Raw genomic sequence first — 27,006 nt, 5'->3', positions numbered from 1 at the left:
TAACATAACATATTGACAAATTATAGATCATAATAGCTGTATTGATTACTTTCTTTATCAGCTCCGTACTGTTGTGTATACATTAACACTTTTATCAATCACAAATGAATAACAATCATTAGCTAATTTTACAAGCATTGTTTGCCAAGAAAACCCACGAAAATAAAGAGCGTAAACAAGAATTTCAACAACTGCTTAGAGGAAGCAGCCAAAGAACTCGCTTAACCAAACTCCTATGGAACTGCCATGAGAACTGATCTTATTCACCCATCTTAGGTGTTAACTCTTGCAGCTGTTTTATCTTCCTGAGATGCCCTGTCACTAGGTCAGAGCTATCAGGGATGTAAAGCTGGGTTCACACTAAGCGACAGCGACAACGACGTCGCTGTTACGTCACCATTTTCTGTGACGTAACAGCGACCTTGTAAGTCGCTGTTATGATCGCTGCTTAGCTGTCAAACACAGCGACGCAGCAGCGATCATAACGTCGCTGTGCTACATGTGCAGAGAGCAGGGAGCCGCGCTTAGCGCTGGCTCCTTGCTCTCCTAGGTATAGTACACATCGGGTTAATTAACCCGATATGTACTGCAGCTACATGTCACAGTGCAGAGAGCAGGGAGCCGCGCACACTGCTTAGCGCTGGCTCCTTGCTCTCCTTGCTACAGTATACATCGGGTTAATTACCCGATGTGTACTGCAGCCACATGTGCACAGAGCAGGAGCCGGCGCTGGCAGCAAGGGCGGAGGCTGGTAACGAAGGTAAATATCGGGTAACCAGGGAAAGGTCTTCCCTTGGTTACCCGATGTTTACGCTGGTTACAGCTTACCACAGCTGCCAGTGCCGGCTCCTGCTCCCTGCTCGCTTCATTTCGTCGCTCTCTCGCTGTCACACACAGCGATGTGTGTGTCACAGCAGGAGAGTGACGACCAAAAAATGAAGCTGGACATTCAGCAACGACCGGCGACCTCACAGCAGGGGCCAGGTCGTTGCTGGATGTCACACACAGCGACGGGACGTCGCTGCAACGTCACAGAAAATGGTGACTTAGCAGCGACGTCGTTGTCATTGTCGCTGTGTGTGACACCAGCTTAAGTAAAGCATTCATACCCACCAACAAATACACGCTGCTGGGAAGAAGAAAATCTACTATTGTCATGGGTGTGTCACGGACAGACAGTCATGTGGTGTCTGGAAATAGAAGGTCACAGCGTTTGGCTGTCCAAAATGCGCCCTGACTTTCTGTTGTTCCTACTGTTAGTATTCATTCTACTGGATAGCTTTCCTGCTGGATTTTTATCTCTTCCCCTTTTGGACCCAGATGAGCGCTCCTTCCATCCAGCTAATAATTATCAATATCAATCCCCTTGTGCTTAAATACGCCCATCTTCCCTGGACTTGTGCTGGTGATATTTTTCAGTTCATTCTAGCTCTGGTTTCAAGCAGGTGGCTTGTATTCATCTGTGGTATTGTTGCTGAAGCTTAGATGAACTTCTGCCTGAGTCATTTGTGGATAAGTAGTTCAAGCACTTTCCCCCGTGTGTCCTCCTTGTGTCTTCCTTTAGTGTTTAGTGGTGTTGACAAAGAGCTTATCCCACCCAGTCCAGCAATAGGGATGCCTAGGGTCAGGTATCCAGCTCAGCGCATAGGTGTGGAAACTATCTAGGGGGGTGAGGGACCGCAGGGACCAGCAGTAGGTTTAGTCAGGGGTCACCATCTCCCCCTTCCCTAGACTCGGGGTCTCCTTCTCTTACCTTTTGCCACTCGCTTGGTACTTCTCTGTACCTAGCGTGACACCTATTCTGTAATGCCAGTCTATATATCTGTGCTAAACTACCCCGCACAGCTGCAATTACCTAAAAAATTAACAATCAACTACTTATGGGCTTGATGGTCACAAAAAAAATATAGATTGAGTTATACAAAGATGTAGAAAACGTTAGTTGCTAATTTTTAAGATCACATCAATCCTGTGGCAATAGGGTGAGAACTATTCCAACAGGTTATTTTTCTGGTCTGTGATCTGTACTTGTAATGTATATATAGTAACTAGAAGGTGGCCCGATTCTAACGCATCGGGTATTCTAGAATTTATTGTGTAGTTAATGTATGTTTTTTGTTATATATATCGATGTTGTTGTGTGTAGTTGACAGTGTTTGTGTAGGGCACTGTAAATGTTCTGGGTGTTGTCTGGGTGGGGGTGTGTGTGAGAGCAGTGTTGTATGTGTGTTGCGTTGTGTGTGTTGCATTGTTTGTGGAGCGCTGTGTGTCTGCAGCATTCTGTGTGTGTGGTGCTGTGTGTGTTGCGCGGTTTGTGTGGGTGTGGAGTGCGTGTGTGTGTTTTGGGGGAGGTATGTTTTGTGCAGTGTGTGTGTTGCGCGGTATGTGCGTATATTTGTGTATGCCGCGGTGTTTGTGTGTTGGGTGTTGTGTGTGTGCGGCGTTGTCTGTGTAGGGCGGTGTTTGTGGTTCCCAGTGTGTGTGTGGTGTGTTGTGCGGTGCGCGTGTGGCGCTGTGTGTGTGTTTTGGGGGGAGGTGTGCACCCCATCGTGCTCCATCCCCCATGCTGCGCACCCCTCATCGTGCTCCATCCCCCATGCTGCTCACCCCCCATCGTGCTCCATCCCCCATGCTGCGCACTCCCCATCGTGCTCCATCCCCCATGCTGCGCATCCCCATCGTGCTCCATCCCCCATGCTGCGCACCCCCCATCGTGCTCCATCCCTCATGCTGTGCACCCCCCATCATGCTCCATCCCCCATGCTGCGCACCCCCATCGTGCTCCATCCCCCATCGTGCTCCATCCCCCATGCTGCGCACCCCCATCGTGCTCCATCCCCCATGCTGCGCACTCCCCATCGTGCTCCATCCCCCATGCTGCGCACTCCCCATCGTGCTCCATCCCCCATGCTGCGCACTCCACATCGTGCTCCATCCCCCATGCTGCGCACCCCCCATCGTGCTCCATCCCCCATGCTGCGCACCCCCATCGTGCTCCATCCCCCATGCTGCGCACCCCCCATCGTGCTCCATCCCCCATGCTGCGCACTCCCATCGTGCTCCATCCCCCATGCTGCGCACTCCCCATCGTGCTCCATCCCCCATGCTGCGCACTCCCCATCGTGCTCCATCCCCCATGCTGCGCACCCCCTATCGTGCTCCATCCCCCGTGCTGCGCAACCCCCATCGTGCTCCATCCCACATGCTGCACACCCCCCATCGTGCTCCATCCCCCATGCTGCGCACTCCCCATCGTGCTACACAGTCACACATCAGACAGTATACACGCACACATCTGATCGCATACACTCACACCCCACTTCTCCCTGTGCCCTCCGGTGGGCGGTCCCAGCAGCTGTGCTGCACGCCGTGCTCCTCTGCCGACACTCACAGATCCGATCGCATACACTCACACATCAGAACACAAGCACACACCCGATTGCATACACGCACACACCCGATCGCTTACACGCACACACACACTGACGATATCGCACTTACGCGCTCACACACTCACAACATCCGGCGATACCACATGCTTCCGGCCATGTGATCCTCCGGCAGGTCCTGGAAGGTCACTGCACGCACAGTATCACCGCCGAGAAGTAAGCGATATCACTGGATGTTGTTGTGTGTGGATGCGATCTGATGTGTGAGTGAGGTGTGTGTGAGAGTGAGTGAGTGTGATCTGATGTGTGTGTGTCTGTTCTTATGTGTGTGTGTGCGTGTGTGTTTGTGTTCCGCAGCTGCAGGACCTTGATGCGCTCACCTGCTCCCGGTCGGCGTCTGGTGAGTATGACTGCGGGGTCTTCTTTCTTCTGTCTTCTCTCTTCTGGGGGTGTCCGCTGCCTATAATGAAGTGTCTTGCAGTGTCTTTAACTCTTTCACCGCTGCATGACACTTCATTATTGACCGCAACGTATGCCGGCTCCCTGCACATGTGTACCGGGAGCCGGTGTACGCTGGAGCAGGCGATGCGTGCGGAGGTCCGGGGCGAGCGGCTAATCCATGTGGGGGGCGGGGCCAGGCCGAGGCGAGCGGCCAATCCGTGGGGGGGCGGAGCCAGGCCGAGCCCAGAGCGGCTAATCCATGCGGGGGCTGGGGCCAGGCTGAGGCGAGCGGCCAATCCGTGTGGGGGGGGCAGGGCCAGGCCGAGCCCAGCGGCCAATCCGACAGTTGTCACTTTTATGACCCTTACGGTGACACTGTCACGTGACACAATTTTGGAGCAAGACAGAAAGACAGACAGAATAGGGCAATTATATATATAGATGACACAAATAATGTGTTTCTGCCAAAGTGATGAAAACAGCGTTTCACCTAACTTATTCTTGTATGTGATTTTAGTCCAACACGTATCATGATATTCATCTATAGCACTACATTTTATTTGACATTTGACGTTAGAACACAACTCAAAGAGAAAATCCGCTACGTTATAAGCCGGCTAACCTTAAACTAGTGTCTTTACTCTACCAGGACCTCGTAACATTTCTACTAAAAAGAGTTTTAGTAGACAAGAAATTAAGTACAGTATTTCAACATACTGTAGATTAAAAGGGTTCCTCAGTCTGAAGAGACCCCGATCAGCAAGGTTTGGCACATGGCTATATGCCAATCATTAAGACCTGTTTAGATCTCTGACGATGACATGGAGTTGAAGTAACGCATTGTCTGTCCATATGGCATTGGAGAGCAGTGGGATGAAAACAAGCAAGGGGGCTTTCTTCTTCACTCAACTGGAATGCTGCCAAATAAAAAGGGCAAGTCCTTTAGTCAGGAAGGCAGCCAGCTGGGGTAGGGAATTAAAACGTTCATTGGATAAGCACTGTGTGTCTCAGGTTTTGGGTGGGGGTTCTTTGTTGGCAGTGAAGTGGATTATTATGAGAGTACAAACTTTGCATCAATTACATCTAGAATCAGCTTGCATTTTCCTTACTGTAGAGTTCTCATTTCAAGGAGCCCTCTGGGTAGAGAGGGGGTGAACCTTTTTGTAGTGAGAGGCATTGTTCCAGGCAGTCTTCTCTTCTGGCTTGAGTAGCCTGCGTATCTTGTAAGGTCCATCCCATCTAAGCTGCAGAATTTAGGGTGTCTTAATCCGCTGCCAAATCACCAAAAGGAGGTTGAGTTGATTACATTTCCAGAAGTGAGACAAAGATCCACTTGTGCAGTTACATTGACTAACTGATTTGCATAACATAATCAAAGACAGCTCCAAATTATAAGGGCTGACATGACAGTTTTTTCACGGATAGCACCTGTACCTGTGAATCTATGGGGTTCTTCACATGGCAGATTTTTTTCTTCGGTCTGAGTAGTCCTAGCTATCTAGCTCTGTTTATTAGTTGGTTAAAGGGAAGGTGTCGTCCAAAAAACCCAAATTTTAATAACTGAAAAAATGTAAAGTATTAATGTTTTAATGTTTTGTTTAAATATTATTATTAAATTTTTTTTAAAAAAAAAAGTTTGATATTTTCCACTCTTAAACACTAGGGGGAGCAGCTGCTGAAATCCTACTGTAGAACTACTGTAGAACTAGCTCACATTACACACAGTAAAAGTGGGCAGAATCTGCTCTCCTGTGTATGATCTCACATCCCCTCCTGTTCTGGGTGTTTCCAAAAGGATAAGAGAAAATTAAGTTTAGGATAACAGTAAGGAAGCCATTTTGTTGGTGAACGCAAAGTAAGGCCTTGTGCGCACTAGGCGTTTTTGCCGCGTTTTTAGCGGCGTTTTTTACCGCGTTTTTGTGCTGAAAACGCAGTGACATTGCTTCCCCAGCAATGTCAATGGGTTTTCAGAAGTGCTGTCCTCACACAGCGTTTTTTTTTAGCTGCGTTTTTGTGGTGACCACAAAAACGCAGCATGTCAATTATTTCTGCGTTTTCCACTGCGTTTTTCACTCATTGAATTCAATGAGATGTTAAAAACGCAATGAATAACGCATATAGCCGCGTTTCTATGACTAAAAACGCAGCTATAAACGCAAGGGGTGGGTACTACAGTGACGTGTACAGGAAGAGGATTCCTTCTGTTGGTAAACACAGAAGCAGGAATCCTCCCGGTACCGTCACCGCTGCCTCCACCTCCCGTCCTGTGCACGTCAGCTCCGTGCGGCGCCATGTCTGGGCGGGAGGTGGAGGCAGCGGCGAAAAACAAAGTGAACAGTAGAAAAAAAAATGTCATATACTCACCTGTCCGCAGGGTCCCGGTGCCATGCCCGCTCCCAGCTCCTCCCGGTCCCGCCGCTCTGGCTGTGTGCAGTCTCCCCGGGGCAGGACCTTGCTTGCAGGACCTGGCTGTGGATCACCTGATGCAGTCACCTGACGCATCAGCTGATCGTAGTCTCGCCGGCTTTTTCGCGCCCGGCCGGCTATCAGCTGATCCTGCCGTCAGGGGACTTCATCAGCTGATTACCGGCAGCTCCGGCAGCGATCGTATAGGATCAGACTCCCGTCCAATCGATCGCTCCAGGAGCTGCCGGTAATCACCACAGCACATAAGTGAGTATGTATTTTTTTTTTTTTCTACTGATGCATCAGCTGATTGTATAATCGGCTTTTATACAATCAGCTGATGTGTGATGGAATTCAGGCACTTGATCCTGACACATCATCTGATCGCTTTGCCTTCCAGCAAACCGATCAGATGATATTGGATCCTGATTGGACGGCGCGGGACCCTGACCCAGGATTACTGCGGAGGGGGGTTTATTTCAATAAAGATGGAGTCACTAATTGTGTTGTGTTTTATTTCTAATAAAAATATTTTTCTCTGTGTTGTGTTTTTTTTTTATCATTACTAGAAATTCATGGTGGCCATGTCTAATATTGGCATGACACCATGAATTTCGGGCTTAGGGCTAGCTGATAATATACAGCTAGCCCTAACTCCATTATTACCTAGCTAGCCACCCGTCACCAGGGCAGCTAGAAGAGTTGGATACAGCGCCAGAAGATGGCGCTTCTATGAAAGCGCCATTTTCTGGGGTGGCTGCGGACTGCAATTCGCAGTGGGGGTGCCCAGAAAGCATGGGTACCCTGCACTGCGGATTCCAATCCCCAGCTGCCTAGTTGTACCCGGCTGGACTCAAAAATTAGGCGAAGCCCACGTCATTTTTTTTTTTTAATTATTTCATGAAATAATTAAAAAAAAAGGGCTTCTCTATATTTTTGGTTCCCAGCCGGGTACAAATAGGCAGCTGGGGGTTGGGGGCAGCCCGTACCTGCCTGCTGTACCCGGCTAGCATACAAAAATATGGCGAAGCCCATGTCATTTTTTTTTTCTTTTTGGGCAAAAAACTGCATACAGTCTTGGATGGAGGATGCTGAGCCTTGTAGTTCTGCAGCTGCTGTCTGCTCTCCTGCATACACTAGTGAATGGAGGATGCTGAGACTTGTAGTTCTGCAGCTGCTGTCTGCTCTCCTCCATACACTAGTGAATGGAGGATGCTGAGACTTGTAGTTCTGCAGCTGCTGTCTGCTCTCCTGCATACACTAGTGAATGGAGGATGCTGAGACTTGTAGTTCTGCAGCTGCTGTCTGCTCTCCTGCTTACACTAGTGAATGGAGGATGCTGAGACTTGTAGTTCTGCAGCTGCTGTCTGCTCTCCTGCATACACTAGTTCTGCAGCTGTCTGCTCTCCTGCATACAATGAACATTTTGAAGAAGGAAATGACATCAGATCAGACCTTTTTTTTTTTCTCATCAACAATCTTTAATGGCATTGTGCACTGATTAAAAACGCAGTGAGCAAAAACGCAGCAAAAAACGCACCAAATCGCGGCAAAAACGCATGCGTTTTTGCCGCATTTTTTAGCCGCGGGTGCGTTTTTTTAGACAAAAACGCACATAAAAACGCAGCGTGAAAAAAACGCCTAGTGCGCACATACCCTAATCCTAATGTCTAAAGTGTCACCAAGGACAGCTGCATAGTGCTCCCCACATAGCGCTCTGCACACCCCGTACCAGCAATGCTCTGCCACACGCATGCCCACGCACAATGCTCTGCCGCATGCACACCTGCCCACAATGCTCTGCCACATGCACACTCGCCTGCAATGCTCTGCCATACGCCCGCCCACAATGATCTGCCGCACGCACACCTGACTGCAATGCTCTGCCACACGCACGCTCGCAATGCTATGTCGCACACACCCCCGCAATGCTATGCCGCACGCACACTCACCCGCAATGCTCTGCTGCACACCCGCCCACAATGCTTTGCCACATGCCCGCCCTCCCGCTCGCAATGCTCTGCCGCCTGCCCCCCGCAATAATCTGTTGCCCATCCGCTCGCAATGCTCTGCCGCATGCACGCCCCTACTCACCTCATTCCAAGACCTCTGCTACCGGCAGCTACTCTTGTCAGGTCACTGTCTTTCCAGGGGGAAAGTGCAGCACACAGCATACACTGTGAGCTCCACAAAGATGGCGCTGATCTCCTCCATCAGCTGTGATCTGGACAGCCCAGAGAGCGAGTCCAGCTCACAGCAGGCAGCTCTCCGTGTTAAGTATGGGGGTCGGAGTCCGTCTATCAGATCCAATGCCCAGGGTGCTGCCATATTTGAGTTACACACAGCAAATCCAAGATGGCAGCGCCCAGTGTTTCAGTACAAATAGCATTAAATAAAAACTAAATATATAATATAACTTTGTATTAATAATAATGGATTCCATAATCCCTATTATTAATACAAAAAAAACAAACCGCGAAACCTTACCTTTAACCCACTTCTCAATCATGGCAGAAGATGTATAGATGAAGAATGAGGTTCGCTTAGCTCTTGAAAGGGACCAGATGGACAGCCACCATTACACTAAAAATTATGTTGAGCACTAGCTGAATGTGGAGCTACAGGCACCATGCTGATATCCGAAGATTAGGACACCTTTGGAAATAAATCTTTAGTAAGTTGTATAAATATATAAAAAGAAAACGATAGAAAGATCATTTTGGACAACCACGTTAAGGTCTTTTATAGGGAGCCTAATAAATATTTACTGATCTTAAAGGGTTATTCCCTTCTCCAAGATCCAATGCCAATATGTCAATAATATTAGTTAATATCTCCAATTAGACAGGTAGTATAGTTCTGATTAGCTATGTCTCTTATCTCTTGTGCAGGACATTGCAGATTGGGTATCCATGGTTATGTCCACTCATACAGTGACAGTTAGTTGCTCGTGGTTGTAACCATAGATACCTAAGCTGTAATGCCCTGCACATGAGGTAAGAGAGAGAGAGATATGGCTATATCAGGAGAACTATACTACATTTTAATTGGAGGTATTTGCTAATAATATTACTACACTTACTACATATTAGGATAGGATCTTGGAGATGGGAATACCCATTTAAGTCAGATCTATCTAAGGTGGTGGTACACAGTGACATGTGTTGTGATATCGCATGTAATGGTTTCCTATTTTGTTGCACTTGTCATATACTTTAACCCCTACACGACCTTCACATACTCGGTATGTCTTCCTTGTCAGGGACTTCTTGACCTTTGATGTACCCTGCACGTGCTGGCGATTGCAGGGGTGCAGGCACTGTGCCCCAACAATCACTGCCGGGGACGGAGCTTTCCTGACAGCCAAGCCTTGGCTCTCACAACCTGGGTGGGTTGCTGCGCTGTAACTAGCTATGTATCCCTCTAAATAATAATAATAATTATTATTATTATTATTATTGTATTAAATGGTGGAAGTACTACTGGGCTGGCAGCCCTCTGTTTCACTGGGGCTAGTGAAAATGGTCTGTCAGCCTGTCAGGGTTGTGAGCAAGTGTGGTGTCATGCCAAAGGCTGTGTGACTCACCCCCGTTCTCCCTCCTCGTGCTGCCCTATACGGACAGGGAGTGTGAGCGTAAAACTGCACTAAGCGGACCTTACTTACCCCTGGGGTTGCGAAACGCCACGTGTTTGTGGAAATGACGAGACCGTATTACGTGGCTTCGACATATTAGAGACATCAGGGTGGCCCTGCGAGTTGCAGTTTCATCACATAATATGAATAAAATATTATATCATAGTATGAATAATTATTATTATAAATGCCGCAATCAATATCACGGCATTTAGGGGATTGGGAAAGAGATCACACTCCCTCCCACCTTTGATCGGTGCCCCGCGATGTGATTGGAGGGTCTGATCGTTGCCATGGTGACCCGAGATTGTCATGACGACTTCTGGGTCACTAAGCTAAAGAAAGCTTTTGGGATCATGCCAGGGGCATTATCCCAGATGCTTCTGTCAGTGTAAAACTAACAATATAATGTATTGCAATGCTGGAGCATTGCAATACATTATACCTGCCATCTGGGGAGTAAAAAGTAATGTTCCATATAGGGAATAAATAAAAAAGTTTAAAAAACTTTTTATTAAAAATGTTTTTTTTTTAAAAAAAAAACAAAATATTCTCGGAAATCCTGTGCTCCAAAAATCAAATGGTGCTCATTCCGTGCTAAGCCCTGCGGTGTGGCCAAACAGTACTGTACAGTCACATCTGGAGTATTGCTATGTTCAAAAGAATTTGTGTAACATATTATCAGGCATTTTTTTACCTGTTCCCCTTATGAAAATTGGGTGCTGGAGAGGAGAAGCAGGGTTAACGCCGCGCTACCGCCAATGAGAATGATTGTTGATCATATGTCACATGTATATATATAACTGTCAATTGCTTATGTCCACATTTTGTTGATTCTTGCTTAGTCCTGAAGAAGGGGACTGGATCCCTGAAACGCATTGACCTATGGAATAAAATAATTTATTAAAAATCAACAATCATTATCATTGGCGGTAGCACGGCATTAACCAAACTTTTCTCCAGCACCGAATTTGTATTAACCCACTTTGGACTGCAGCAGCCGCTATCATCTTTTAAACCTTCATAGGGGTTGTGACTTTCACAAACTTGCTAGGTGAGTGTTATTTTGTATACACCACTATTTTTAATCTGGTAAGACCCTATTTGCATTCTTTTTCTTTATTCTCCTTATGAAAATTGGAAATCTGGGATTAAAACAACATTTTAGTGATAAAAATGTAATTATTTTTTCCTCTCCCTCCTCTAGTATACCATTTTGTGACACATCTGTATTGTCAATATGCTCACTGCACGTCTAGATGAATTCATTGAGTTGGTGCAGTTTGTAAAATGGGGACACTTGTGGGGCAGTTTCTGCTGTTCTGGCACCGCAGGGGTTCTGCCAATGTGAAAAAGCGTCCACAAACTATTCCAGCCAAATCTGAACTTAAATATGGTGCTCTTCACTTTTGTATTGTGCCTCAAAAGTAGTCTACCCTACTGAATTTGAAAAATTTGGGAATAAAGCAAAATTTTAGTGATTAATTTTTTTTTTTTTCATGGCTCAACGTTATAAAATTCTATGAAGCACATGGGGATTCAAGGTGCTTACTAAACATCTAGATAAATAAACTGAGGATTCTAGTTTTCAAAAAAATGTCACTTGTGTGGGAGCTCTACTGTTTAGGCACCTTTAGGGGCTCTGGGAATGTGACATAGCACTGCACCAGCAAACTGTTCTAATTAAATCTGAACTCAAATATGGTGCTCATTTCCTTCTTCACTTTGTACTGTTCCTCAAAAGTAGTTTTTGAGCACATATGAGTTATTGGCGTACTCAGGAGAAATTTCTCAACACTCTCCTGTTACTCTAGTGAAAATCAAAGCTTAAAGCAACATTTTTGTGGTAAAAATTGTTTTTTGTTTGTTTCTTTTATATTTTTTTAATGGCTCAACGTTATAAAATTCTTTTAAGCACCTGGGAATGTTCAAGGTGTTCACCAAACATCTAGATAAATTCCTTGAGGAGTGTAATTTCCAAAATAAAGTCACTTGTGGGGGAGCTCCACTGTTTAGGCACATCAGGGGCTCTTCACACATGACATGATATTTGCTATCTATTCCAGACAATTTTGTGCTCTAAAATTTTAATGACTCTCCTTCCCTTCTGAGCCCTGTCATGCGCCCAAACAGTAGATTTCTACCACACATGGGGTATTGGTGTACTTAGGTAAAAATGCAAAATTTTCAAAAGAAAAAGTAAAATTTTCATTTTTCCCTAACACATTGCTTTAGTCCCTATGAAGCACCTAAAGGGTTAAAAAAACTTCTTGGATGTGGTTTTGAGAAGTTTGAGCGGTTCAGTTTTTAGAATGGCGTCACTTTACTGTATTTTCTGTCACCTAGGCCTCTCAGTCACTTCATATGTGATTTGGTCTCTAAAAAATGGTTTTGCAAATTTTGTTGAGAAAATTGCTAATAGACTTGAACCTTTCTAACTTTCTAACAAAAAAAAAGATGTTTCAGAAATTGTGCTGATGTAAAGTAGATATGTGGTTAATGTTATTTATTAAAGGGGTTGTCCGACATAACAAACATTTTTGAGTTTAAGCTAATCTGTGCTGTGTTGTCATATAAAACACCCCTACATTGTTATTTTTTCTTTTCTAACGTTTGTTCCTCTTGAATTATCCCTTTATTCTCTGCAGCTCCTTATTTACATTCAGCTCCAGCAAACTGACCACTTCCTGTGCTGAACCTCCCACTCACAGCTGGCACCGCCCGACCTCTGTGTCCAGCCCCACCCTCTGCCCGCCCCCTGCACACACATTCCCTGTCAGTATATTCTGCCCCAGCACCTGACCTGTTATCACTACAGCATTGCAAATAACAGCGCCACATCGGGCTCTGTACCCGACACCACATCGGGCTCTGCACCCCCCACCACATCGGGCTCTGCACCGCACACACACACACATCGGGCTCTGCACCGCACACACACATCGGGCTCTGCACCACACACACACATCGGGCTCTGCACTGCATACACACATCAGGCTCTGCACCGCATACACACATCAGGCTCTGCACCGCATACACACATCAGGCTCTGCACCGCATACACATAGGGCTGTGCACCGCATACACACATCAGGCTCTGCACCACATACACACATCAGGCTCCACCCGGCATACACACATCGGGCTTTGCACCGCATACACACATCAGGCTCTGCACCGCACACATATCGGGCTCTGCACCGCATACACACATCGGGCTCTGCACCGCACACACACATCGGGCTCTGCACCGCATACACACATCAGGCTCTGCACCGCATACACATATCGGGCTCTGCACCGCATACACACACATTGGGCTTTGCACCGCATACACACATCGGGCTCTGCACCGCATACACACATCGGGCTTTGCACCGCATACACACATCGGGCTCTGCACCGCATACACATAGGGCTGTGCACCGCATACACACATCGGGCTCTACACCGCATACACACACATCGGGCTCTGCACCGCATACACACATCGGGCTCTGCACCGCATACACACATCAGGCTCTGCACCGCATACACACATCGGGCTCTGCACCGCATGCACACATCAGGCTCTGCACCGCATACACACATCAGGCTCTGCACCGCATACACACATCAGGCTCTTCACCGCATACACACATCAGGCTCTGCACCGCATACACACATCTGGCTCTGCACCGCATACACACATCAGGCTCTGCACCGCATACACACATCAGGCTCTGCACCGCATACAGACATCTGGCTCTGCACCGCATACAGACATCGGGCTCTGCACCGCATACACACATCGGGCTCTGCACCGCATACACACATCAGGCTCTGCACCGCATACAGACATCTGGCTCTGCACCGCATACAGACATCTGGCTCTGTACCGCATACACACATCGGGCTCTGCACCGCATACACACATCGGGCTCTGCACCGCATACACACATCGGGCTCTGCACCGCATACACATATTGGGCTCTGCACCGCATACACACATATCAGGCTTTGCATCGCATACACACATCGGGCTCTGCACCGCATACACACATTGGGCTCTGCACCGCATACACATAGGGCTGTGCACCGCATACACACATCGGGCTCTGCACCGCATACACACACATCGGGCTCTGCACCGCATACACACATCGGGCTCTGCACCGCATACACACATCAGGCTCTGCACCGCATACACACATCGGGCTCTGCACCGCATGCACACATCAGGCTCTGCACCGCATACACACATCGGGGTCTGCACCGCATACACACATCAGGCTCTGAACCACATACACACATCAGGCTCTGCACCGCATACACACATCAGGCTCTGCACCGCATACACACATCAGGCTCTGCACCGCATACAGACATCTGGCTCTGCACCGCATACAGACATCGGGCTCTGCACCGCATACACACATCGGGCTCTGCACCGCATACACACATCAGGCTCTGCACCGCATACAGACATCTGGCTCTGCACCGCATACAGACATCGGGCTCTGCACCGCATACACACATCGGGCTCTGCACCGCATACACACATCAGGCTCTGCACCGCATACACACATCAGGCTCTGCACCGCATACACACATCAGGCTCTGCACCGCATACACACATCGGGCTCTGCACCGCATACAGACATCGGGCTCTGCACCGCATACACACATCGGGCTCTGCACCGCATACACAAATCTGGCTCTGCACCGCATACACACATCGGGCTCTGCACCGCATACACATATCGGGCTCTGCACCGCATACACACATCAGGCTCTGCACCGCATACACACATCGGGCTCTGCACCGCATACACACATCGGGCTCTTCACCGCATACACACATCGGGCTCTGCACCGCATACAGACATCTGGCTCTGCACCGCATACAGACATCTGGCTCTGCACCGCATACACACATCAGGCTCTGCACCGCATACAGACATCTGGCTCTGCACCGCATACAGACATCGGGCTCTGCACCGCATACACACATCGGGCTCTGCACCGCATACACACATCAGGCTCTGCACCGCATACACACATCGGGCTCTGCACCGCATACACACATCGGGCTCTGCACCGCATACACACATCGGGCTCTGCACCGCATACACAAATCTGGCTCTGCACCGCATACACACATCGGGCTCTGCACCGCATACACATATCGGGCTCTGCACCGCATACACACATCAGGCTCTGCACCGCATACACACATCGGGCTCTGCACCGCATACACACATCGGGCTCTGCACCGCATACACACCGGGCTCTGCACCGCATACAGACATCTGGCTCTGCACCGCATACAGACATCTGGCTCTGCACCGCATACACACATCAGGCTCTGCACCGCATACAGACATCTGGCTCTGCACCGCATACAGACATCGGGCTCTGCACCGCATACACACATCGGGCTCTGCACCGCATACACACATCAGGCTCTGCACCGCATACACACATCAGGCTCTGCACCGCATACACACATCAGGCTCTGCACCGCATACACACATCGGGCTCTGCACCGCATACACACATCGGGCTCTGCGCCGCATACACACATCGGGCTCTGCACCGCATACACACATCGGGCTCTGCACCGCATACACACATCGGGCTCTGCACCGCATGCACATATCGGGCTCTGCACCGCATACACACACATCAGGCTTTGCACCGCATACACACATCGGGCTCTGCACCGCATACACACATCAGGCTCTGCACCGCATACAGACATCTGGCTCTGCACCGCATACAGACATCGGGCTCTGCACCGCATACACACATCGGGCTCTGCACCGCATACACACATCAGGCTCTGCACCGCATACAGACATCTGGCTCTGCACCGCATACAGACATCTGGCTCTGTACCGCATACACACATCGGGCTCTGCACCGCATACACACATCGGGCTCTGCACCGCATACACACATCGGGCTCTGCACCGCATACACATATTGGGCTCTGCACCGCATACACACATATCAGGCTTTGCATCGCATACACACATCGGGCTCTGCACCGCATACACACATTGGGCTCTGCACCGCATACACATAGGGCTGTGCACCGCATACACACATCGGGGTCTGCACCGCATACACACATCAGGCTCTGAACCACATACACACATCAGGCTCTGCACCGCATACACACATCAGGCTCTGCACCGAATACACACATCAGGCTCTGCACCGCATACAGACATCTGGCTCTGCACCGCATACAGACATCGGGCTCTGCACCGCATACACACATCGGGCTCTGCACCGCATACACACATCAGGCTCTGCACCGCATACAGACATCTGGCTCTGCACCGCATACAGACATCGGGCTCTGCACCGCATACACACATCGGGCTCTGCACCGCATACACACATCAGGCTCTGCACCGCATACACACATCAGGCTCTGCACCGCATACACACATCAGGCTCTGCACCGCATACACACATCGGGCTCTGCACCGCATACACACATCGGGCTCTGCACCGCATACACACATCGGGCTCTGCACCGCATACACAAATCTGGCTCTGCACCGCATACACACATCGGGCTCTGCACCGCATACACATATCGGGCTCTGCACCGCATACACACATCAGGCTCTGCACCGCATACACACATCGGGCTCTGCACCGCATACACACATCGGGCTCTTCACCGCATACACACATCGGGCTCTGCACCGCATACAGACATCTGGCTCTGCACCGCATACAGACATCTGGCTCTGCACCGCATACACACATCAGGCTCTGCACCGCATACAGACATCTGGCTCTGCACCGCATACAGACATCGGGCTCTGCACCGCATACACACATCGGGCTCTGCACCGCATACACACATCAGGCTCTGCACCGCATACACACATCGGGCTCTGCACCGCATACACACATCGGGCTCTGCACCGCATACACACATCGGGCTCTGCACCGCATACACAAATCTGGCTCTGCACCGCATACACACATCGGGCTCTGCACCGCATACACATATCGGGCTCTGCACCGCATACACACATCAGGCTCTGCACCGCATACACACATCGGGCTCTGCACCGCATACACACATCGGGCTCTGCACCGCATACACACCGGGCTCTGCACCGCATACAGACATCTGGCTCTGCACCGCATACAGACATCTGGCTCTGCACCGCATACACACATCAGGCTCTGCACCGCATACAGACATCTGGCTCTGCACCGCATACAGACATCGGGCTCTGCACCGCATACACACATCGGGCTCTGCACCGCATACACACATCAGGCTCTGCACCGCATACACACATCAGGCTCTGCACCGCATACACACATCAGGCTCTGCACCGCATACACACATCGGGCTCTGCACCGCATACACACATCGGGCTCTGCGCCGCATACACACATCGGGCTCTGCACCGCATACACACATCGGGCTCTGCACCGCATACACACATCGGGCTCTGCACCGCATGCACATATCGGGCTCTGCACCGCATACACACACATCAGGCTTTGCACCGCATACACACATCGGGCTCTGCACCGCATACACACATCGGGCTCTGCACCGCATACACACATCGGGCTCTGCACCGCATACACATAGGGCTGTGCACCGCATACACACACATCGGGCTCTGCACCGCATACACACACATCGGGCTCTGCACCGCATACACACATCGGGCTCTGCACCGCATACACACATCAGGCTCTGCACCCCATACACACATCGGGCTCTGCACCGCATGCACACATCAGGCTCTGCACCGCATACACACATCGGGCTCTGCACCGCATACACACATCAGGCTCTGAACCGCATACACACATCAGGCTCTGAACCACATACACACATCAGGCTCTGAACCGCATACACACATCAGGCTCTGCACCGCATACAGACATCTGGCTCTGCACCGCATACAGACATCGGGCTCTGCACTGCATACACACATCAGGCTCTGCACCGCATACAGACATCTAGCTCTGCACCGCATACACACATCGGGCTCTGCACCGCATACACACATCAGGCTCTGAACCGCATACACACATCAGGCTCTGAACCGCATACACACATCAGGCTCTGAACCGCATACACACATCAGGCTCTGCACCGCATACAGACATCTGGCTCTGCACCGCATACAGACATCGGGCTCTGCACTGCATACACACATCGGGCTCTGCACTGCATACACACATCAGGCTCTGCACCGCATACAGACATCGGGCTCTGCACCACATACACACATCGGGCTCTGCACCACATACACACATCGGGCTCTGCACCGCATACACACATCAGGCTCGGCACCGCATACACACATCAGGCTCGGCACCGCATACACACATCGGGCTCTGCACCGCATACACACATCGGGCTCTGCACCGCATACACACATCAGGCTCTGCACCGCATACAGACATCTGGCTCTGCACCGAATACAGACATCGGGCTCTGCACCGCATACACACATCAGGCTCTGCACCGCATACACACATCAGGCTCTGCACCGCATACACACATCGGGCTGTGCACCGCATACACACACATCGGGCTCTGCACCGCATACACACACATCGGGCTCTGCACCGCATACACACATCGGGCTCTGCACCGCATACACACATCGGGCTCTGCACCGCATACACACATCGGGATCTGCACCGCATGCACACATCAGGCTCTGCACCGCATACACACATCGGGCTCTGCACCGCATACACACATCAGGCTCTGAACCGCATACACACATCAGGCTCTGAACCGCATACACACATCAGGCTCTGAACCGCATACAGACATCTGGCTCTGCACCGCATACAGACATCGGGCTCTGCACTGCATACACACATCGGGCTCTGCACTGCATACACACATCAGGCTCTGCACCGCATACAGACATCTAGCTCTGCACCGCATACAGACATCGGGCTCTGCACCACATACACACATCGGGCTCTGCACCGCATACACACATCAGGCTCTGCACCGCATACACACATCAGGCTCGGCACCGCATACACACATCAGGCTCTGCACCGCATACACACATCGCGCTCTGCACCGCATACACACATCGGGCTCTGCACCGCATACACACATCAGGCTCTGCACCGCATACAGACATCTGGCTCTGCACCGAATACAGACATCGGGCTCTGCACCGCATACACACATCAGGCTCTGCACCGCATACAGACATCTGGCTCTGCACCGCATACAGACATCTGGCTCTGTACCGCATACACACATCGGGCTCTGCACCGCATACACACATCGGGCTCTGCACCGCATACACACATCGGGCTCTGCACCGCATACACATATTGGGCTCTGCACCGCATACACACATATCAGGCTTTGCATCGCATACACACATCGGGCTCTGCACCGCATACACACATTGGGCTCTGCACCGCATACACATAGGGCTGTGCACCGCATACACACATCGGGCTCTGCACCGCATACACACACATCGGGCTCTGCACCGCATACACACATCGGGCTCTGCACCGCATACACACATCAGGCTCTGCACCGCATACACACATCGGGCTCTGCACCGCATGCACACATCAGGCTCTGCACCGCATACACACATCGGGGTCTGCACCGCATACACACATCAGGCTCTGAACCACATACACACATCAGGCTCTGCACCGCATACACACATCAGGCTCTGCACCGCATACACACATCAGGCTCTGCACCGCATACAGACATCTGGCTCTGCACCGCATACAGACATCGGGCTCTGCACCGCATACACACATCGGGCTCTGCACCGCATACACACATCAGGCTCTGCACCGCATACAGACATCTGGCTCTGCACCGCATACAGACATCGGGCTCTGCACCGCATACACACATCGGGCTCTGCACCGCATACACACATCAGGCTCTGCACCGCATACACACATCAGGCTCTGCACCGCATACACACATCAGGCTCTGCACCGCATACACACATCGGGCTCTGCACCGCATACACACATCGGGCTCTGCACCGCATACACACATCGGGCTCTGCACCGCATACACAAATCTGGCTCTGCACCGCATACACACATCGGGCTCTGCACCGCATACACATATCGGGCTCTGCACCGCATACACACATCAGGCTCTGCACCGCATACACACATCGGGCTCTGCACCGCATACACACATCGGGCTCTTCACCGCATACACACATCGGGCTCTGCACCGCATACAGACATCTGGCTCTGCACCGCATACAGACATCTGGCTCTGCACCGCATACACACATCAGGCTCTGCACCGCATACAGACATCTGGCTCTGCACCGCATACAGACATCGGGCTCTGCACCGCATACACACATCGGGCTCTGCACCGCATACACACATCAGGCTCTGCACCGCATACACACATCGGGCTCTGCACCGCATACACACATCGGGCTCTGCACCGCATACACACATCGGGCTCTGCACCGCATACACAAATCTGGCTCTGCACCGCATACACACATCGGGCTCTGCACCGCATACACATATCGGGCTCTGCACCGCATACACACATCAGGCTCTGCACCGCATACACACATCGGGCTCTGCACCGCATACACACATCGGGCTCTGCACCGCATACACACCGGGCTCTGCACCGCATACAGACATCTGGCTCTGCACCGCATACAGACATCTGGCTCTGCACCGCATACACACATCAGGCTCTGCACCGCATACAGACATCTGGCTCTGCACCGCATACAGACATCGGGCTCTGCACCGCATACACACATCGGGCTCTGCACCGCATACACACATCAGGCTCTGCACCGCATACACACATCAGGCTCTGCACCGCATACACACATCAGGCTCTGCACCGCATACACACATCGGGCTCTGCACCGCATACACACATCGGGCTCTGCGCCGCATACACACATCGGGCTCTGCACCGCATACACACATCGGGCGCATACACACATCGGGCTCTGCACCGCATGCACATATCGGGCTCTGCACCGCATACACACACATCAGGCTTTGCACCGCATACACACATCGGGCTCTGCACCGCATACACACATCGGGCTCTGCACCGCATACACACATCGGGCTCTGCACCGCATACACATAGGGCTGTGCACCGCATACACACACATCGGGCTCTGCACCGCATACACACACATCGGGCTCTGCACCGCATACACACATCGGGCTCTGCACCGCATACACACATCAGGCTCTGCACCCCATACACACATCGGGCTCTGCACCGCATGCACACATCAGGCTCTGCACCGCATACACACATCGGGCTCTGCACCGCATACACACATCAGGCTCTGAACCGCATACACACATCAGGCTCTGAACCACATACACACATCAGGCTCTGAACCGCATACACACATCAGGCTCTGCACCGCATACAGACATCTGGCTCTGCACCGCATACAGACATCGGGCTCTGCACTGCATACACACATCAGGCTCTGCACCGCATACAGACATCTAGCTCTGCACCGCATACACACATCGGGCTCTGCACCGCATACACACATCAGGCTCTGAACCGCATACACACATCAGGCTCTGAACCGCATACACACATCAGGCTCTGAACCGCATACACACATCAGGCTCTGCACCGCATACAGACATCTGGCTCTGCACCGCATACAGACATCGGGCTCTGCACTGCATACACACATCGGGCTCTGCACTGCATACACACATCAGGCTCTGCACCGCATACAGACATCGGGCTCTGCACCACATACACACATCGGGCTCTGCACCACATACACACATCGGGCTCTGCACCGCATACACACATCAGGCTCGGCACCGCATACACACATCAGGCTCGGCACCGCATACACACATCGGGCTCTGCACCGCATACACACATCGGGCTCTGCACCGCATACACACATCAGGCTCTGCACCGCATACAGACATCTGGCTCTGCACCGAATACAGACATCGGGCTCTGCACCGCATACACACATCAGGCTCTGCACCGCATACACACATCAGGCTCTGCACCGCATACACACATCGGGCTGTGCACCGCATACACACACATCGGGCTCTGCACCGCATACACACACATCGGGCTCTGCACCGCATACACACATCGGGCTCTGCACCGCATACACACATCGGGCTCTGCACCGCATACACACATCGGGATCTGCACCGCATGCACACATCAGGCTCTGCACCGCATACACACATCGGGCTCTGCACCGCATACACACATCAGGCTCTGAACCGCATACACACATCAGGCTCTGAACCGCATACACACATCAGGCTCTGAACCGCATACAGACATCTGGCTCTGCACCGCATACAGACATCGGGCTCTGCACTGCATACACACATCGGGCTCTGCACTGCATACACACATCAGGCTCTGCACCGCATACAGACATCTAGCTCTGCACCGCATACAGACATCGGGCTCTGCACCACATACACACATCGGGCTCTGCACCGCATACACACATCAGGCTCTGCACCGCATACACACATCAGGCTCGGCACCGCATACACACATCAGGCTCTGCACCGCATACACACATCGCGCTCTGCACCGCATACACACATCGGGCTCTGCACCGCATACACACATCAGGCTCTGCACCGCATACAGACATCTGGCTCTGCACCGAATACAGACATCGGGCTCTGCACCGCATACACACATCAGGCTCTGCACCGCATACACACATCAGGCTCTGCACCGCATACACACATCGGGCTCTGCACCGCACGCACACATGGAGCTCTGCACCGACCCCTCCATAGGGAACACATGTAGGGAGTACATACTCACCCGTCCTCGGTCCCCGCCGCTCCTGCACATTCGCGCGCTGTCTGTGCTCTGGCCATATCAGCACAGTAGTGACGTCACCACTGTGCTGAAGAGAGCACAGACAGCCGGGCAGTGATGAGAAGCTGCGCTCCTTCTCATCAGCGCTTTCAAATATACCGGCATCTGATCTGTGATGCCGGTACATTTGAATGGGAGATCCTGAGCAGGGGGCCCGCTGCTGGCGGTGACAGCACGGCAGCCGCCGCCAGGCCCCGCCCCCAGGTCACGGGTCCCACAGAAGTGCAGGGGGAGGTTGCGGGGAGTGTACGGGATGCGGGGGAATGTGTACGAGGGTGCTGGGAAGGGGGCGGGGATTCCACGCACTGTACCTGCCCAGCAGGGCGGCGACATGCTGTTTCCAGATTTGCATGTCAACATGGCCCTGCCCATGTTGACATGAAATGACCGGAAGCAGCAAAATCGCGGCAGGAGCGGTCACATGACCACTCTGAGCTGGTGAGAGGGGCTGACAGCAGGGCAGGTAAGTGCTCACTATCTACTTACCTGCCCCAATGTAGCCCAATAGGGTAATAAAAAACCCCCCCTCAAAATAAGCCGGATAACCCCTTTAACTATTTTGTGTCACATAACTCTCTGGTTTAAGAGCATAAAGATTCTAAGCTTGAAAATTGCAAAATGTTCAAATTTTTGCCATATTTTCACAAATAAAAGCAAAAAATATTGTCCTAAATTTACCACTACCATGAAGTACAATATGTCATGAAAACACATTCTTTGAATCACTGGAATATGTTGAAGTGTTCGAGAGTTATTTAATCATAAAGTGATACTGGTCAGAATTGGAAAAAATTGGCCTGGTCATGAAGGTGAAAACAGCCTTGGGGTTGAAGGGGTTAATGGAAGTTGGGTGCTTTGGTTCCTGCATGCAACGTGTTTCCGATGTGCCTGCAGTTTAGTTTTTGTTTGTTTGTTTTTACAGCAAATACATAACGCTAAAATATTCGCACAACAGGAAGTCACAGATAAGTTGCACAAATGTTATTGGTTGAGCGACGTGTCTGATTGCTGTTAGTCCAACCTTAATTTTTTAATACTTTTTATAAATGTATGTCTTCAACATGTCGTACTTGTATCATTTGACTAAGAAAGGGGCTAACCAATATCTCTTCCTTCCAGATGTTGGTAAATATGTTCTACCTACTTCCATTTCTTTGTGCGTCCATCTATGCCCTGCTCATCCCTGGCTGTGATTGGATGTTGAGCTGGGTACTTGTTTATGCTGGTGCAATGGCACAGGTAGGTTTAAGCTTTGTAGCCCATATAAAAAAAGTTTTCCAACTGTTTGCTATTACCTGCTCTATTTTTGTGTAGTCTAGGTTTTTTACATGTGGCTCAAGAAATGATTTACCTTTAATTTTTCTTGTAGGCTCAGTTTGCTCACATAGGGTCGTCAATCTATCACCGAACACCATATACTTATCGGGTCCCTCGAGAAGCATGGTGGGAGTTCATCATACTAAATGTTTTGTACACCCTGGGAATGCAACTACTGGCTTATCGATGTGTTCGAAACCCAGCCTACTTTCTTAGAGACACAAAGCAAACTGTGGAGGAAGGCAAGAAACAAGATTAATAGGATTTGTTATTGGACTAATATGCTTCTTGAGTAAGGTGAGCAACATGAAACGGGCACTTCATGTTGTTTATAATGTAAAAAAAAGGACATGTTAACGTAGGAGGAACTCTGGGAGAATATATTTTTTGTGTGTTTTGCACTGGATTTCTGCTAATAAATATGATTTCTCTAGTTCCAGTTTTTATTCTTTATTTCACACATATAACACTTGTATTTTAAAAACTTCTCAAAACGGTTATCTTGTTCTTTTCAAATGAAAAACCTGTTAATATTTACTAGGATGAGATCTGATTCTGTCCTCCTTCCTCCTTCAATCAGCTATACGATGCACTGTAAACAATAAAGAGGTAGGTACCCGAGTCCCACAGCCCTTCCAAACAGCTAATTGTTTTTTTTCTGTCATTCGGACATCCACTAATCTGCTATTGATGGCAAAACTATCTTTCGATCGAAAAATAGTTTATAGTTGTGATTTTTTTAAAAAAAACCCTAGATGATAAATTTATTGTAAACAAATTTTCAGCCAGAAATAGAATAGATTATATATTATACAACATATTATCACATTTCCCCAAAACAGTATTATATAATAGGCTAATGATTACAGAAACACTCACAAACCATAAGAGATCATCAAACAGCCAAGTGATAATAAAATGTCATTTTATGGAATATATTAAAACAATATCAGACAAAACAATGAGAACACTAAGAAAAGGTGCCTCAAATCATTGTGGGGGGGACACAAATATAATTGGATATAACGATGGTCCATGTAAGTATGTTGTAAACAATATACTAGTAAATCATTAATATATACAGTACAGACCAAAAGTTTGGACACACCCTCTCATTCAAAGAGTTTTCTTCATTTCCATGACTCTAAAAATTGTAGATTCACATTGCAGACATCAAAACTATGAATGAAAACATGTGGAATGAAATACTTAAAAAAGTGTGACACAACTGAAAATATGTCTTATATTCTAGGTTCTTCAAAGTAGCCACCTTTTGCTTTGATTACTGCTTTGCACACTCTTGGCATTCTCTTGAAGAGCTTCAAGAGGTAGTCACCAGAAATGTTTTTCCAACAGTCTTGAAGGAGTTCCCAGAAATGCTTAGCACTTGTTGGCCCTTTTGCCTTCACTCTGCGGTCCAGCTCACCCCAAACCATCTCGATTGGGTTCAGGTCTGGTGACGATGGAGGCCAGGTCATCTGGCGTAGCATCCCATCACTCTCCATCTGAGTCCATCCGTTCACCTTTTCTACAAAGACACGGTGGTTGAATCCAAAGATCTCAAATTTGGACTCATCAGACCATAGCACAGATTTCCACTGGTCTAATGCCCATTCCTTGTGTTCTTTAGCCCAAACAAGTCTCTTCTGCTTGTTGCCTGTCCTTAGCAGTGGTTTCCTAGCAGCTATTTTACCATGAAGGCCTGCTGTGCAAAGTCTCCACCTAATAGTTGTTCTAGAGATGAGAAGGTGTCCAAACTTTTGGTCAGTACTGTATATAAAGTAAAGAACTAACCTGTTTGCATGTTCCCCAGCCGCTGGAATGGTGCAAAGACTCAACGCTCGTTTCGGCATGGATGCTTTTGTCAGGTGCCTTTTCTTAGTGTTTTCATTGTTTTTGTCTGATATTGGTTTTATATTTTCAATAAAATGACATTTTATTATCATTTGGCTGTTTGATGATTCCTTATGTGTTTGATGAGAAATTTAATATACAATTTAACCCCAAGTCATGAACACAGACGATTTTGGGTAATGGAGTCAGACACTTTTGATTTATAAAGAGCATGCATCTTCATAAATCTAGAGCGCCTGACGAGTACCACGCGCCTCCGTGCGCTACACTAGAAATCTCACTCTAGTCATGGACTGAAGTGAGATTTATGGCATATAGCACACCAAATCTCGATATGAATTAGGCAAGCTGTGCCATCACACTCCCTCCGCGCCCCTGTCCTGCCCCAGCTCTGCTTATTTCGACGCAGCTGGGAGAAACTGCTGTGGACGTGTCAAGTTACAAAATTTTGGTGCAACACTGAGAAGTTCTGATGAATCGGGCTCTATGTTCCTCATGTGCTGTATCTTGTATCGCAGCTCATCCCCATTCAAATCAATAGACATGAGCTGAATTCCTATAGAGAGCGAAAAGATGAGCCTGATGTAGTCTTTAAACGGATTCAAAGGACCACTAAACTGAGAATAAAATTATGCCAACAATCCCCCCCACCCTCTCCATAATCTCCTCTTTTTCATGCATAATATTTGATTCACAGTAAAAATATATATGACATTTATTCTGTAAATTTTAGGACCTTAGCCATGTTCCCCCTCCTCCTCCGCACTGTCCTGTGTCTGGCTGTAAGACAACTGGAGGCTGCTGAAGCCTCTCTGCTACACTGTTTGCAATAGGATAAAAAAAATAGCAAATCTTTCTTCCAAATTATGGGTATAGGGATTAAGAAGGCCCCTAGTCATGGATGGAATTTAATGGAAAGGTTTAAATAAAACATGTGTTCCCTGCAGAATTTCTACAAGACTGAAGATAAGGCAGACATATTGCAGATTAGGAAGGCAACTATATTTCTTGTTTAATTTTAAACATCCATTTCAAAGTTTAAGGTTAAACTTCCT

General features: G+C 49.5%; 1 protein-coding gene across 1 annotated transcript in view; it reads left to right on the top strand.

Annotated features, from left to right (window-relative positions):
• Positions 1–24,506, top strand: part of TM6SF2 (transmembrane 6 superfamily member 2) — a 74,242-nt gene extending 49,736 nt beyond the window's left edge. Inside the window, exons 9-10 of the mRNA XM_075338444.1 lie at positions 23,900–24,019; positions 24,150–24,506. Coding sequence (XP_075194559.1) covers positions 23,900–24,019; positions 24,150–24,356 — 327 coding nt within the window. The 3' untranslated portion in view covers positions 24,357–24,506. The remainder of the gene's footprint in view (positions 1–23,899; positions 24,020–24,149) is intronic.
• Positions 24,507–27,006: the final 2,500 nt, after the last annotated feature.

This window comes from Anomaloglossus baeobatrachus, chromosome 1 (genome assembly GCF_048569485.1).
Source record: "Anomaloglossus baeobatrachus isolate aAnoBae1 chromosome 1, aAnoBae1.hap1, whole genome shotgun sequence".
Lineage (NCBI taxonomy): Eukaryota > Metazoa > Chordata > Amphibia > Anura > Aromobatidae > Anomaloglossus > Anomaloglossus baeobatrachus.
The sequence above is the reverse complement of the archived record's forward strand: the minus strand, read 5'-3'. Positions and strand labels throughout refer to the sequence as shown.